Below are 15,487 nucleotides of genomic sequence, written 5' to 3'. Positions count from 1 at the left end.
CCCATTGCTCACTTTCTTTACTGTCAGGTGTTTTGCAGTAGGATTGCCAAGGTAGATGAGTGTCTGTACCACATGGCTGGGTTGCAGCTGCAGTGGGTCCCCAGAGGAAGCTCACGTCACTTGTGGGAAGAAGTTTTGTCATCTAAGCGAGCATGAACTCCATGCTTCTGGAAGAGGGGAGAGGCTGTTTGCCTGCCTACTTCCAGGGAAATTGCTGCTTTAGGAAAGCATTTTGCTCTGATATGGGTGCAAGATTTTTTGCATCATTCTCCACTGGCTGGTAGGGGAGGAAAGCGTTGGTTTTTTTAATTGAATGCAGGAGAGGTGGTGTGGATTTGGTTGCACTTCTGCAAACTGCCTCGTGCAGGTGATGCTGGCGGTGATGCTCTGGGCAGCGCCTTTGTCCTGTCTGCCTGGTCAGGCCGTGGTGGCAATATTTTTTTCAAGAGGTTCAGACCTTCTGGCATCAACAGGAGGCAGTGAAGTGACATGGAGCTGCACTTGCTGCAGACCTACTTCTGAGAAACCTGCTCAAGAGTGTAGCACATCTGTAACACTGCACTGGGACTGACCCACAATGAACTCACATTCGTTATATATCTGCAATGGTGTTTTATGCTGTCAGATCATCTGAAGCCAATGGTTATGTTTCTTCCTCGTAGTAGCTGGGACAGCTGCCTTAGGAAACAGCTGGCCAGTGAGAAGGGCCATGAGAAATAAGCAGAGTGAAGAAGAGAATTAATTACTCCAACATATTGCTGGGGTTCAAAAAGGATAGGGCCTTTGAGTGGATAACAAGTACGTTCCCAGTTACAGTTATAAAGATTAAAAATACCCCAAACTTAGAGAGGGATCTATTTAAGGCAGTTGTAACTAATACCAGTGAGGAAAGAATATTCTTTGGAGACAGATTATTCCGTAAATGTCAAAGACAGAGGTTTCTGTTGCTATCTGCAGAAGCAGCAGTTAACAGTCTGCAGTCAGGAGCTAGATACTGGGATTTTCTGGATAACAAGTCTGGGATTTCATTTATTTCAGTTTAAATAGGAAGAAGTGAGCATGAACTATACTGAAGTTTCCTCATCATAACATTGGTCACAATTCATGGTTTTGGCTTGACCTCTCGCACAACGCTAGGTCTAATCCCTCCACTGCAAGTATTGATCTAAAGGAAAATGAGTCTCCAGCAGTGACAGCAGGATGGGGAGAGAGAGAAGGAGGATTAAGGCAGTACAGGAAGGCCACATGCTGGTACCATCTGCCTCCCTTTCACACTGTGCGAGGTCTCGTGCTGTGTAGGTCACCCAAATGGATACAAGAGCTCTTTATCTAAGCCAGCAGTGTCTGGCATCCCTGAAGTCAGTTGAATCGCTTGCTCACTGGCTTACTTCAGCAAAAGGTTGGCAGTGTGAATTCTTGCAGGAGGAGACTAGTAATGCTGGACTTTTGGGAGAAAGGGTGTGATGACTGATTGACTCAAGCTTTTCTGATTTTTTTTTTTTTTCCCCAGGAACTTGCTGAGCCAGAAAGATGCGCGAGTATACGGAAAAGAAGGAAACATGTGGGACCATCTGTCTCAAGTACCTGCTCTTCATCTTCAACTTCTTTTTCTGGGTAAGAAACTTCAGTCTATTTCAGAGGCACTGAGGTGGCACTGCAGTTTTGTTGTCAGGGGCGCAGAAATCTTGGGCTTGATGAAGTCTTTGGCAAAAAGCACTCACATCAGTAGGACACATATTTTGTCCTGTGGGGTGAAATCCCATCCCTTGGGCTTGCCTGCCCAGGCTGCAGAAGTGATGGTTTCACTCTGTAGTCTCTAGCTGTTTCTAGGTCATGTTACCAAGTATAGAAAATAACAGGGAGCCTGAAAGCATGCTTTGTTTTTTCACCTGGCTTGCTTTTTCAGGGAGCCTGAGGACTCCACTGTCTTGCCATTCCTCCTCTCAAAATGGCAGAGGGAGCCCTGGCAGTGGAGTGGGACAGGCAGAGCAAGGATAACAAACACTTTCTTGCAGCTGGGTCCACACGAGAGCTTCCTAGAGTTGTGCTTTCCACCAGAAAGTTACTGATGCCAAAGGATTGTTTTTTTCCTTTGCTGGCTGGGACAGAGCATTGGAGTGTCCAGGTCAGACCTTTAAGGAAAACTGTCTGAGCTTACTAGAAGCTGCATAAAACCCTCCAGAAACACAAGGCTTGCAAAGAGAGAAGGGACTGCTAGGAGTCTGGTTGGCTTCTCCATGTTTATTTGCTGCAAGGGTTAGAGTTTAACCAGCCAGGCTGTTTAGATCCTTGACTGTTTTCTCCCCAGATGTATAGTCTAGGAAGGAGATATTTGGCATGGTTGTCATTTATTGGTAGTATTGCTCCCTGACAAATAGTGGAAAGCTTGCTGATGTAAAGCTGTTGTCTTCCCCTCTGCAGCTAGGTAGCGCCCCAATAGATTTTTTCATATTTGCCCAGATAACAGCGTGGCTACGTTTGGGAAGGCTCTGGTCCAAGTAGGAATTGCTGTGCACAGGTAGATGTTTCAGATAGCTTGCATCTCAGGCTGCCTGGGGTGCTAAACTGGCCGCCTTGAAGCCCAGCACCTCCCAGTGACCTCTGGGGGTCCTTCCTTTAATGTAGATCATCTTTAGCTCAGCTTACGGAGCTGAGGCATGTCCTGGTATCCCAGTCCAGTTGCTCTGGGAGGTGAGGGAGTTCACACATTAGATGCCCTTCATTTGCTTGCTTCTCTCTCTACCCAGCTGGCTGGCGGGGCTGTGATGGCAGTGGGCACCTGGACCCTAGCTGAGAAGAGTGACTACATCAGCCTGCTCTCTTCCAGCACGTATTCGGCAACTGCTTATATTCTGGTGGTGGCTGGGGTGGTTGTCATGGTTACTGGCATCCTTGGTTGCTGTGCCACCTTCAAAGAGCGTCGGAATTTGCTAAGAGTGGTAAGTTTTCCTTGGTTGTTTTGTTTGTGGGAGTATTCACCCCCTTTTCTCTTGAACCGTTCTGGGAGGGAGGGAAACATCTCGGTTGTGTTCTACACCAACCTTCTTTGTTTGTCCTAGAGTAAATACCACTAAGGCCTCCAGCTCCTAACAGCAGTGCTGTCCTTATCCTAGGGGCAGGTTCTACTGCAGAGCGTTTCCTTTCATCCACCCTAAGAATGTGCTTACCATTGGATAGTTCAAAAGTACAAAGTATAGTCGTAATACCTATACTTTGTGTAAGAACATCTATTTGAAACTATTCAAAACAAAATCTTGTGGCTTTTCTCTCTTCCTTCTTCCCTGCTAATCCCATGTTCTCTTTTTGGAAAATGGGAAGAGAGAGGAAAATGTGAGAGACCTGTAACAAAACTGGCTTTTAATGGCAGTAGGTTCAAGCCAAATTAACATACTTTTTCACTTGGTTGTCAAAAATCAGAACATTTCCAATTAATATTTTCTTTAGTTGCAAAAAAATTATTTTAGTTTTGCTTCCACAAAAAAAACCACACAGCTTTGATAATCTGCTGCTTCTTTTATGCCTTTCCCCATGTTACTTCCTGAGCTCCCTGCTCACCCACCTACACTGAAGTTTTTGACCAGCCCCAGGGTTTCTATTCTGCTTCCTCCCTCTCAAATCTCCCTTTCAGTCTGGAGTGTGGCAGCAGTCCCTTTTAGTATCTAGGCTACAGTGGTGAGTGCAGTGACTGAAATAACAATCTGTGGCTCTTTGCTTTCACAGTTGCAGAAAAGGATACTTCAGCAACCCTTCACCAGCTCCTTCCTTTGTAAATCCTCATTCACCTGACTGTCCTATTTCCCCTCTTTCGTTTGGATAGAGGAGCAGAAATAGGAGTTGTGAGCAAGCCTGATGCTTGTACCACTGTTTTGAAGGCCTGGTAATCCCTGTGAGAGGCAGAGTAGGGCCAGGAAGGGAGAATAAAACACAGAGGAGGACACAGTGAGTGCATTGCTGATGGTTGTTCATTAGGCTCCTGGTCTGTGGCAGTCTGTTTTGGCCTTGCTTCACTTGCTGTCCATGCCAGAGAGATCTCCCTTTGTGTTTTTGACTCAGCCAGAAGCTACGGATGAAAATCCGGTGGGGTTTTCTTTGTTATTCTGCCACAGAAAACTAATAATTGTCTCTTGGGAACAAAAGGTCACTTTGTCTCCTTACACCACGCGTCCTTTCGGAGTGGCTGGTCGTGACAGGCCTATTGTCTCTTCTTGCTTGTGCTCTGCTTTGGTTGCCGGTGAGTAATCTGCACAAGAGATAGGTCTGTGCTTGCCAGGGCTGGGTGAGCCTGGCTGGGGGCCTTTGCCAGCTCTGAGCTCAGACAGTAATCCTGACAGCTTCACAGTCAGTGCCCTGGGGTCTGTGCCAGCCTGTCCCAATTTCTCTCTGTACCAGAGGCCCACGTAAATATGGGAGGGAGCGCTGTAAGCAGCACTCTCCGCTCTCCCCAGTGCCTCCTTGGTGCTTTTAAAAATCAATTGTTGACAACTTTGGGTGCTGTTTGTAAAATGCATATCTGGTTTTTAGTTTGTTTTTCTGTTGAAGACTCAGGCACCTGTGAATTTTTTTGCTGCCTTTCTACCTATGAGTTCTATGGGCCCACTTCAAGGCTTTTCGTAGTATTTCATTGCTCATCACTCACAGTTCTACTTTTTTTATGTCATTGCTTATTTGCCTTCCTCGTGTCCCTCCTTAGCCAGGTGATGGCGCTGAGACTTGGGCAGCAGATGTGGAGTTTCTCTGGCTCTGTGCGCAGGCATGGCAGTGGATCTGCAGCCTGGCTGGCGGTGATGCTGCAGTCCAGCTCTTTACAAGCACACAAACCACTACTATATTATACTTCAGTCAAGATGCACGCTTTCATACACAAAAGTATGCAAGCAGGAGTCTCAGGGAAGGACCCATCAAATAGAAGACCTTGCATGTAAAGAAAGAAGGTGGCTTTCTTCAGGCTTGGCCCATCACTCTGCCGCTTCTAGTTAGCTACCTTGGATAGGGAGAAGGGAACACATATCGGTTATGGTTTCTGTTCCTGCTGCATTTCAGCCTGGAGCCGTCCCACTGAGGTGAGATTGCTGATTTAGGAGTGTAGTTGCTATATATTTCTTCTTCAGGTAGTAAAAAGATCTCTCCAGAGAGCGATTTGGATTGTAGGCAGGTTGAACCATTCTTTGGGTTATTCAGAGAAAACACACTGAAGCTTAGTGCTTCACTTAAACACTTGAAGCTGGATGGAAGAAATCTGGACCCCGTAGATCTTGAGGAGACACCAGATAGTCCTGACTCTGGCTTGGAGCCAGAGTAAGAGTAGATTTTGCCCAGAGCCAACCCAGGTCCAGGCATGTGTCTACTACTGGCCTTTGGGTGATCCCACATTTCTGACTTGCTCCGCAGCCTCTTGGGAAGCGAGTAAGGCATGTTACTGCAGCTCCGTGCCAGAGCTGGCTTACTCCTCCCAGAGCAGACCTCTGTAAGAAAGCCCTGCAATTCCTGATGAAGAGCAAGACAAGCAGCCCTGTGCTTTGTGTGTGTCCAGAGTGAAAGCTGCTGCTCCCCTATGTCAGCATGATACTTGGAAGTGGCCCTGAGGGAATGATGAAACTGAGATAAGGATAATGAGGCAGTGCATCAGCAGAGACAGGTTGGATCCTTGGGTGGCAGATGCACTAACCTCCCTTACAAGGTTTTACAAGGGCCTTGTGACTCAAATTTTTTAAGGTCTGCTGGATACATGTTTGTTTCTATCCACCGTAAGCCAGCACAACAAGCCGAGCTGTGGTGACACAACAGTTCTACCTGAATGCCTCTGACATGACGACACAGAGCAGGGAAAAATAAATACAAGAAAGTTCCCAGTTCATTGGTTGTTCTCAGCATCCTGCCACCCTCCTGCCCCCCTCCTTGCCAGAGAAGTGATGTCAGAGCAGTTAGGGTATAACTAGGTCCCAACAAAAGAAAGCCAGCCTTTTTGTCAAGGCATGCTGATCCTTTCTTGCCCCCTTTCAACCTCCTGTGAGTGTTGGGACCAGCCTTTAGCTATCCCGCCCTCGGCTGGGTGACTCATTCCCCTGGTATGAATGAGTACCTTGTACAGGCTATGGCAGAGATGGTCAGTGTTCAGCCATGGGGGAGAGTGTGGGGCTGGGGAGTGAAAGCCTGAGATTGTGTGCCCAGATTAAAGCCCAGTCTGCAGATAAAACCCAGCTGTCCATCCTTTGCAGCTGCTGAATCCCAGCAGGGGTGAAAGAGGAAGCCTGAGTGTTGGCATCTGTGTCATTTTACTCCTGCAAAGGGTCTTGGAAATGCCTATCGAAGAAGGATGCACAGTGGGATTGTAACCCTTGTACAACAAAAGGCATCCATGCTGTGTAGGTCACCTTGCTGTGTCCAGGTCTTCACTGTCCTTCTTTGTGCCAGGGAGAGATGGTTAGACGTCCAGTTACATTTGTAGGGAGCTGTTTGCTTCATCCCTTGGGAACAGCCGTTTCTTAAGGTCAGGGGTAAAACAGAAAATGGGAGATACTTCATTTGTTCTGTCCTGGGGAGGCCAACTCTTACAGGGACTTAGCATGAGGTCCTTGTTATGGCTGGAACTGGTGTCTCTTCAGCTTTATCTACAGAAAGATGAATTTAACAGCAGTCACAGAACAGCCTGGATCTGTAAAGAAACTGTTCATTGCTGACCAGGAGCAAGGCAGGGGCTGTGTGTCAGAATAGGGGTTCTCCCTGAAAAGCTCTCATTGACCCTAAGGAGGAAGTGGCCACATCACCCTCTGTCTTCAGACCTGCCCCAGTCCTTTTAATCTAGTATATAAGGTTTGGCTTACCTTCCTGTTTGTCTATAGGAACAGTGCTCCCAAACAGTTTTCTGTACTGTCCATTTGATTCTCCTTGTGGTAAGCAGGGCACACCCCTTTCCATTTCACTGCCATTAAGCCCTTTTAAGAAATAGTCATGTTCTCCTCTTCTAAGAGCTCTTCTCACTTTGGTTTTGAGATACTGAGACTTTTTCTCTAGATCCTAGTTCAGCAGAAAATATGGTCACAATCCTGAGTGTGAATCATTGCTAAAGTCTATCCACTTCAATAGTGCCCTTCAGCCTGTGGTTGAGCCCCACAGAAGTTACTGGGAACATAAATCTATGGTATATGCTTATGCTTAGCTGGTCTGCCATATCCTTGGTGAAATGGGCCCTTTGTTGCTTTATTTAATCATCATTACAATATACATTGCTCCTTAGTAACTTGGTGAAATGCCCTGAACAATATCAAAACAAGCAAAAGTTTCAAAGTTTTTTGTATTGATGTCAGATGTTTCTATGATACTGAGTGCAGTCATCAGGTTACCCAGCAACCACTTTCTTTTGTCCAGTGATCTTATCTCAGTTGCTTGCACTTTTCCATTCTCTACATCCCTCTGGCTCTGTGAGTTAAACTCACACTTGCTGCTGCTTGTCTTCAGTTATCCTGTGGTTTGGGTTTTTTTTAACCTGTGGGATTGTTCCTTTCCTACCCTATTGAGGTCTTAATCCCAGCTCCTGCCTTTGAACACTGCTGCAGAAAAGCATCAATGAAGATGGAGTCATGCATTTTACCAGCTAATGAAAAGCTGGCTGCCAGCATCTCCTTACATTCTGTTCTAATGTCCTGCTTTTCCCATTATTTTACAGTACTTCATATTATTGCTATGCATCTTTCTCCTGGAGATCATTGCTGGAATCCTGGCCTATATCTACTATCAGCAGGTGAGTGGACATTAGTCCTTAGAGACTCAAAGCAGGGAGAAGAAAACAACTGGTTATCATCCCATTTCTCCAGCCAGAATTGAGCCTGGAGGCTTGGGACCTGGGGTCTGGTTGTGGTTCACCTTTCCACATGTCTGTACTCACTCCCCTCCCCATACAGAAGACCTTGGATTATTTACTGTTTTTGACAAAGTGGTGGTGGTTATGGTAAGGGAGGCTGCTCAGCCTTGCTGCTCAGCTCCTTCCTGTGGTTCACCTTTGTGTGCTGTTTTTCTGCAGAGCCTTGTAGAAGACAATTTTTGAGGCTGTGTAGAGCTAGGAACTCTCCTAACGCCCTTCAAGGCATAGTGCAAGCAACTGAAATCACGTTAGTGCCACTTAGTATGTTCAGGACATAGGAACAGTTCCTGCTGCATCCAGCAAGCTAGCTGCCATACTTTTGAACTGGCAAAGATAATGAATGGTCCAGCTGAGAGGTCCTTTCAGGTCAAGAAGTTTTTGAGAGCTTTATTTAATCAGCCCAGCTGAGGGGCTGGAGAACAGCACAGACTCCCAACAGCTGCAGTTCTAGCTTGGCACTTTTTGCAGTTGCAGAGAGCAGAGGTTTAAGTCATCGCTTTGTTTTAAGAGGGAGTTTAACCACCAAGGCACGAACAGCCTGCAAAGTTGCTCTCATGTCTAGAAATTGATTGGAAATGGCAAATTAGGATTGTTGTTAAGTGGCTGTCTGAAAAGCAGCTGGACATCCCATCTTGTTGACTTTGCTGCCAGGATTCCTTGCCATTCCTTTTTCTCTTGGGCCTTCTGTGCTTTGCCTCACTAAGATGGGCACTGGCAGTTTGCGAGGAGCCAAAGAACTGTGCTGGCTCCTGCCAGGAAGGATCAGTGCTATGAGTATACGTATCTAACAGGGAAAGATCAGTCTTGGCAGGCAAGGCAGGAAGCCAGGGTCCATCCATCCACGCATGCAAAGGCACAAGGTTCATCTATGACAATGGATGAAGAGGAACGGATCCTTAGGTTGACATAAGGGACAACATAATTCAGAGCTGTACCCTCGAGCGCTTTGATCAGAGATTTGAGGGCGTCTCTGATCAATAGCTGCACTTCCCCTTGCCCTCTGGCTGCAAATCCCCCTTCTTTCCTCATTGCAGGCTGCTTGCTTTGTTTGGCACTGTTTTTATTTCAGCCCTTGCTTTGGTGTCTAAGGCTTGCAAGTGTGTGTCTAAACTGTTTCTTTTGTTATCTCTATTCCATGCTGCAGTTCTTCCCCGTGAGCCCGCAGGTAACTGCTTTTCTCCCAAGTAATAATTCTGCTAATGGACTCTCCTCTTTATTTGCCTCTGATGCCTTCCAGCTGCTGAACCTTTTCCTTTCTTTTCATTACACTAAGTCCTTTGCACTTCTGTAGAGCTTCCCAGCCCAGGATCTCAAACCATTTTGCAAATATTAATGAATGAAGCCTCATATCATCTCTGTGAGGTAGGTGTTGTCCCCATTTGACACATGGGGTTGGAAAAAACAGTGTTTCAAAGGGAGAATAGATTTGCACAATTCAGCATAACCAAATGTTTGACCTCTCATTTACTACTTACTGTGTAGAATAAAAGGTGTATAGAGAGGCTACCCACCTGTTTCATTCATTGACCCTATCTAAAATGCATGTTGACGTTGTTTATTGGTATAAGAAACTTAGAATTTCACAGATGTTGACTAAAGCAGTGTTGCTGTATGAACCAGGATGACAAAAAAAAGATGCAGCTCTTTGGCACTTTTTGGCTGTCACCTGGATGGGTGAGAAGAATTCAGCTAGATTAAAAGAGCCTTCATAGGAGTAAATGTTTGAAGCCAATCACCTGAATGTGCCGGTGGTTTATGATGATGCTTTCAGAAATTCTGTACTTGCAAAATCAGACTTTGTCTCTCTGTCACTGTTATCAAGAAAGGCCTTGCAGTACTTCTGCAGTCACACCCTTAATTCCCTCCTGTGGCATCCTTTTTGATGCCAATACAAGAGCTATTCAGACTACGTGGCTTCAGCCCAGCGGGCCCAGGACTCTGATTTCTTCCTGCTCCTGGACAGAGTGATTTGTTTTTTAGTATTTTGTCACAGGCTTTGGAGGGAGAAGGCTGCACATGGTTTCATAGGCATATTCATATTTAAGCGGGCACAGTTTTGTGTTCTCTTTTGACGCAGGCATGTTGTGGCAATCTTACATATTCATGGTAAGGACCCATACGGTGATGTGTAGTCCAGGCTGAAATCTGCTCCTGAAGCTCCTCCTTCCAGTTATTAAAATGGAGGCATGATCTGTAATCAACTGAAAATAAGCCTGTCCACTCCAACCTTGGAGGATGATCTTGAAGGAGGCTGTAGCTTCCACTAGTCTCTCTGCTTTCCTCTTGGAGCCAAGGCAATGAAACGTATGCAGGGCTCTGGGTCGCTCTGAGGAATGAGTTTGCCTTGTGATTTTATCCCACTTGTCTCTTCCATTCAGCTGAGCATGGAGCTGAAGCAAAATTTGAAGAACACCATGACGCAGAAGTACCGGAAGGAGGGAGAAGAGAGCGTTACCAGTGCAGTAGACAAACTGCAGCAGGAGGTAGGTATCTCTAGAGGCAGGGAGAATTAATGCAATTGCAGGGCTTAAAATCAAGCACACAAAAGCCATCGTGGGTTCTTAACATCCAACATACAGATGTTTCTTCTGTATGCTGAGCGTACATTCTGCTTCTGATTCAAGACAAGGTTGGGTGGCGTGCAGGGCCTGGGCCATGCGACTGGCAGAATTGCATGGTGTGATCTCTGAATTGCATGCCCAGTACCACTGGGGAAACAACATCTGAATTGCTCCCAGAGTGAACTGGAGCTGCCTAGTCACTCTGAGAGCTGTTTCTACTTCCCACTTCAAAGCTTTGGAGAAATTGCTGACATTTTTCATTAATCTCCTCAGTACCCTAGAGAGCAAGATGTAATGAAAGAAGAGCCTTCCTGTGCCTGGCTCAGGGGTGGTTCAGGTTAGGGCTGCCACAGTTCTGGCAGGCTTTCCTACAGAAAGGACCCTTGTGCACAGGCACTTTCAAAGCATGGGGCCTACTATATGCATACTGCCATAGCAGGTGCATTTGCGATAGTAACTGGTAATTAAACTTAACCTGTTATCACCATTAACACTCTCCAGTCCGGTGGTTAAGAGCTGAGGCCCTTGCAGGTGTGCTCTGGTTACAGTTCATTCCAGCAGTAACAAAAAGTCACAGCTGCTGAAAGATGAATGAAGCTGATATTTAGTGGCCATTTTGGAGACTCTTAACACAAAAGTCACTAATAATTAGAATAGCCTAAAAAAAAATGCTCATGAGATAGCTGGAGTTTCTCTGCAAAGTGAAGCCCAGGGCTTGGTGTGGGAGACTGGAGGGAGAAGGAAATTACAGTGCTTGCAGGCTCAGCTTTGCTCTGTGTGCATGCAGTTCAAGTGCTGTGGGAGCAACAACTACACAGACTGGGCTGACAGCCTGTGGATCAAATCTTCAGAGGCCAATGGACGGAAAGTCCCAGACAGCTGCTGTAAGACGATAACTGACCTGTGTGGCCGAAGAGACCATCCTTCCAACATCTACAAGGAGGTAAAGAGCAGAAGGGCTTCAGAGCCGCCTGTCACAAAGTATGTAGAGGAGGTGGGCAGGGAGTGAAGGTGTTGGGTTATTGCTGCAAACTGTCAGTAGGCTTCCAAGTCAGTAGGATTCCTTAGAAAGCAGAATTAATTTCTCTAGTTGAGCATTCAGCCATCTAGGTTATTATTTTATATGTAGATATAGAGAAAAATAATAAATTATATTTGTTACTACAGAGTATGCTAGTGATAGGGGGAAGTGGGAAAGGTTGTTGGTTCTGGTAAGAGACTTGGATGTGAGTCCTACATTTGACACAGCTTACTGTTATTGGAATTACTCAGTGAGGTGCAAATGGAGATACTTCTGGTCCTTGATTGAGATAGTGGGATTTGACCTACAGCATGAAGAAACAGCATATGGGGAAGAAAGAGGGCCTCACAGCAGACAAATTAGGCCAGTTCCAGTGGGCTGCAGTTTGGGCTGAAAAGAAGGCTGGAGTTGAGATAAAAGTGCCTTGTCTCTTTTCTAGAAGAAGCAAATTGAATCCCAGATTAGCCAAGTAACTAAACAGGTAGCCCCTCTGTGTGATGTGGCTGGTTCTTCTGCATTTCTCCTGCCCAGCTAGCAACCGCCTTGTGTTTGTTCGATGGTTCCTGAGCCAGTAGGTCCAGAGCAATACAAAACATGATGCAGTTTACATCATCTGTGTGGCTTTTCCAGTGATGTTGGGGGAAGAGATTGCTCACAGAGACTGCTTTTTATAGCATTGCTTTCAAGGGTCACAACCATTGGATTAAAGTGAACAAGAGGTTAAAATGAAGCTGATTTTCCATGTCCTTCCTTTCACCCTGCAGAGCGGTTGCATTACCAAGCTGGAAAACTTCATTCAAGAGCATCTGAAAATTATCGGGGCAGTGGGGATCAGCATTGCTTGTGTGCAGGTAAAAGGACTGAGTGGAGTTTTGGGGGTGCTGGGCAGAAGTTAAAGGAACCCCAGAGCTGAGGGATGGAAAAAAATTGGATATTTTAGGCTCTTCCCTGCCTGGGAAGGAGAAGTTGCCAGGTACTTCAGGAACCCGAGGATTCAGTAGCTCCAAAGCAAAAGCCCCTTCTGCCGCTCTGAAAAATTTGCTTCTGGTGAAGAAGTGCAACCAGCTGGGCAAGGGGGAGAGACTTCTGCTCCAGGGCTGTGGGAAGGGCAGGGCTGGCCATGGCAGGCGGTTTGGCAGCCTGAGAGAGACCTCTTGTGGGGATATGCCGTGATTGCCTGCGCAGCTGAAGAGCCAGTCTGGAGCAGATTCCTGTCCCAGTTCATTACTATTATTTTAAGTCATCCAGAATTTCTCCCTTGGCTGTGTCATATTGAAGAACAGCACTGTGGGTCTGCAAATGATTTGGGAGGGTGTGATGAATAAAGGGCTAGGATATGGATGCCCCGCACTCCCGTTTTAGAGGGGAGAGCACAGAATATTCTTTTCTTCCAGATGCAGGTGTCTCTGGGAGTTCCTCATCTTCCCCTTTGTTTTGGCAAGTAGCCAAATTACACCCCAGAGAAGCTGCTGGTGATTAATTATGAGGATTAGCACAGATTATGTTCTCTCCTGCTGCTTATTGCAAGCTGGAGTGCGGTATTCCCAAGCAGGAGCTAGCTGCCACTCCAGTCTGGGTTTGCAAGCTGCTGCCTCCATTGCATCCATTCTGTTTTTTCATGCATTTCTCTCTTCTCTTTACACCCTGTAGATCTTTGGGATGATTTTCACCTGCTGCTTGTACAAGAGTTTAAAGCCAGAACCATATTAATAGCTGCGGGAACTCTGTCACTCCCCCTCTGCCACTTCCCTTAGCGCCTGCCAACCTGACCACTTTTTACCACCACCACAGAAGTGTCTGTAACCTGAGGACTTGGCTCTGTAATTAAATGCCTTTCAAACCACGCACCGCCTTACCTGCCCCTTTGGGGGAAAGTCACCCTCCTTGTTGTGTACAAGGCAGCCAGGAGTTCAGCGGGTCCTCTTCATTGTCAAGAAACAAAAGAGCTGTGGATCTTCTGCTAGAAGCTTTAGCGAAACAGACCCTTGATGTAACTACGAAGTAAGATTTATCCAGGGCCATTTCTCTTGAGGCTTTTCCTGAGCCAACATGAAGGTATCAGGATGCTATACAAGAACTATGGTTTGCTCTCTGAGAAGTGGCTCAGCAGCACCAGGCATTGACTGTGAGGACAGATGATGTTTCTGTGCTGAGCTGGAGCCAGAGCTGAGTCTCTCATACATGGAAGATTTCTTTCCCTCCTCCCAAGTGTGCACCAATGTCCTAACACAGCTGTTCTCCACCTGAGAGGATGCCTGCCTGGTTGCTTGGGGCAGGAGCTACTCTCCCTGCTGATTGGGAGCATAACTTGGTGCAGTTGAAATCTTGTCATGACTCTGATGTTGCCAAGATGTGGGTGCCTTAGGATTTCTCAGCAATCCTTCCTCCTCTTCCCTGAAGCTTCCCCCAACACAGTGCCATTAGGAGCCACAAGAGGCCTTTTGCTTCCTAGCGATTCTGGAGCAAAGACGATGGACTACTTTCTAATTCTTTTGGGTCTAGTCTGTTTTATTGAGTGGCTTCCAGTGTGAGTGAGAAAACTTTGTTTCCTCCTACCTATCCCCTGCTGAGGTTTGGTGAGGAACTGGTCTGTTTGTGGAGCTGGCATATCTTGCTACCCTTTGGCCTGTTTGGGTAGTGGAAATACCTTTTCACATCTCCTACATGTTGAGAGATGCCCTTGGCTTGATTTTTCTGATTAAAACCTCCAGGCTTGTCTCTCTTGGGCAGGAAATGAATATATACAAATGTTTTATCAGCCTCCAAAGAGCTTATTAATCAGCTGAGGGTTTTCTGGCTTTAATGAGATCTGGAAGCCCACTTTACTGGTTACTGCCGAGAAGGTCAGGAGAGTCAGCTTCAGCCAGTTGCCCCAGTGTACTTGGTAAATTGGTAGTACTGGGTTAACTGTCTGTTTGCTGCAGAGGAATAGGTTTTAATTAAATATTCTCCCTGCATTGGGATCCTGGATACATACAGGACATAGACATCACTGCTGCCATGGACTTAGTGCCATCGTGATGCCAACAGGTTCTTAGCCTGAGTTCATAGGATCTTGTGTGCCTCTTGTCTTGTTCTCACCTTCCTGGTATGCCTGTCACACCCATGAAGCAGAAAGGGCTGTGGGGTTTTGGTGTTGCTAGGCAGTGAAGACGAGCCCTTTCATAAACAAATTTATTCCCTCTCCTGGCCTTTTAGTGGTGCCTGCTAAGCAGACAGTTAACATGAGCAAAATCACACAGACCCCTACAGGGTCTTGCAGAATCGTAGGGTTTTTAGTTCACAGAGCAGGAATCTTGGACCGGTGCTAAAGGGTGACAAGTTAAAATTCAGAGCAGGTCAATCTGAAACTCCCCCATCAACATCAGCCCCATGAAATAATCCTTAACTAATGCAGAAAGAGAAGTGGAGGAACTGATGTGTATCCTTGGTTCCACAGCAGTAGGAAAGAGGGGAAAGAAATCTAAATTATTGTGTAATGATCTAAAGGAGAAATCTCTAAATTATTTCTTGTTTTATAATCAAGTTCCTGACAAGTATTGACTACTAACTAAGAGGAAAATATTGAGCATGTTGCTTGAAGCAATATTTCTAGTTTCTTAAGCATATCTTCATAGCTGCCTTCACCCATTCCCTTCAAATATGTTGTACAGGGTTGGGAGAGGCCAGGAAGAATGGGATATGAACAGTAAGTTGGCTTGTGTCCATTGAGTTGTTTTATACTTTTTCTCTGTGTAATAATATTCATTGCTTTTTTTTTTTTTAACCCAGTTTAAGTTGCTGGCCAATAGAAAAATAAAGCTTAAGATTCTGTACTTACTCTGTGTAGCAAAATTAAAGGGGTACCGTGAGCCGGATGGATTCCTCAGATCCTGCTGCTGAGGAGCCAGTTCCTCAAGAAGCTGGTCTGAGGGACCAGGCTGAGAAGGAAGCTGGGGAAGAATCTGCTTCGCGTCACTGATCTTGCCAGCGTGGTTATGATCTGCTGCCATGGGGTGCTGCAGAATGCTCCTCTGTGTGGCAGCCCGAGAGCTGAAGTCGCAGAAC

General features: G+C 46.2%; 1 protein-coding gene across 1 annotated transcript in view; it reads left to right on the top strand.

Annotated features, from left to right (window-relative positions):
- Positions 1-15,255, top strand: part of CD151 (CD151 molecule (Raph blood group)) — a 36,386-nt gene extending 21,131 nt beyond the window's left edge. The window contains exons 3-9 of the mRNA XM_087745843.1: positions 1,511-1,614; positions 2,748-2,939; positions 7,664-7,738; positions 10,237-10,341; positions 11,207-11,362; positions 12,205-12,291; positions 13,091-15,255. Coding sequence (XP_087601969.1) covers positions 1,531-1,614; positions 2,748-2,939; positions 7,664-7,738; positions 10,237-10,341; positions 11,207-11,362; positions 12,205-12,291; positions 13,091-13,150 — 759 coding nt within the window. The 5' untranslated portion in view covers positions 1,511-1,530 and the 3' untranslated portion in view covers positions 13,151-15,255. The remainder of the gene's footprint in view (positions 1-1,510; positions 1,615-2,747; positions 2,940-7,663; positions 7,739-10,236; positions 10,342-11,206; positions 11,363-12,204; positions 12,292-13,090) is intronic.
- Positions 15,256-15,487: the final 232 nt, after the last annotated feature.

Source organism: Nipponia nippon, unplaced genomic scaffold, assembly GCF_047370975.1.
Source record: "Nipponia nippon isolate SJK-2023a ecotype South Korea unplaced genomic scaffold, ASM4737097v1 scaffold_10, whole genome shotgun sequence".
NCBI classification, from domain to species: Eukaryota; Metazoa; Chordata; class Aves; order Pelecaniformes; family Threskiornithidae; genus Nipponia; species Nipponia nippon.
The sequence above is the reverse complement of the archived record's forward strand: the minus strand, read 5'-3'. Positions and strand labels throughout refer to the sequence as shown.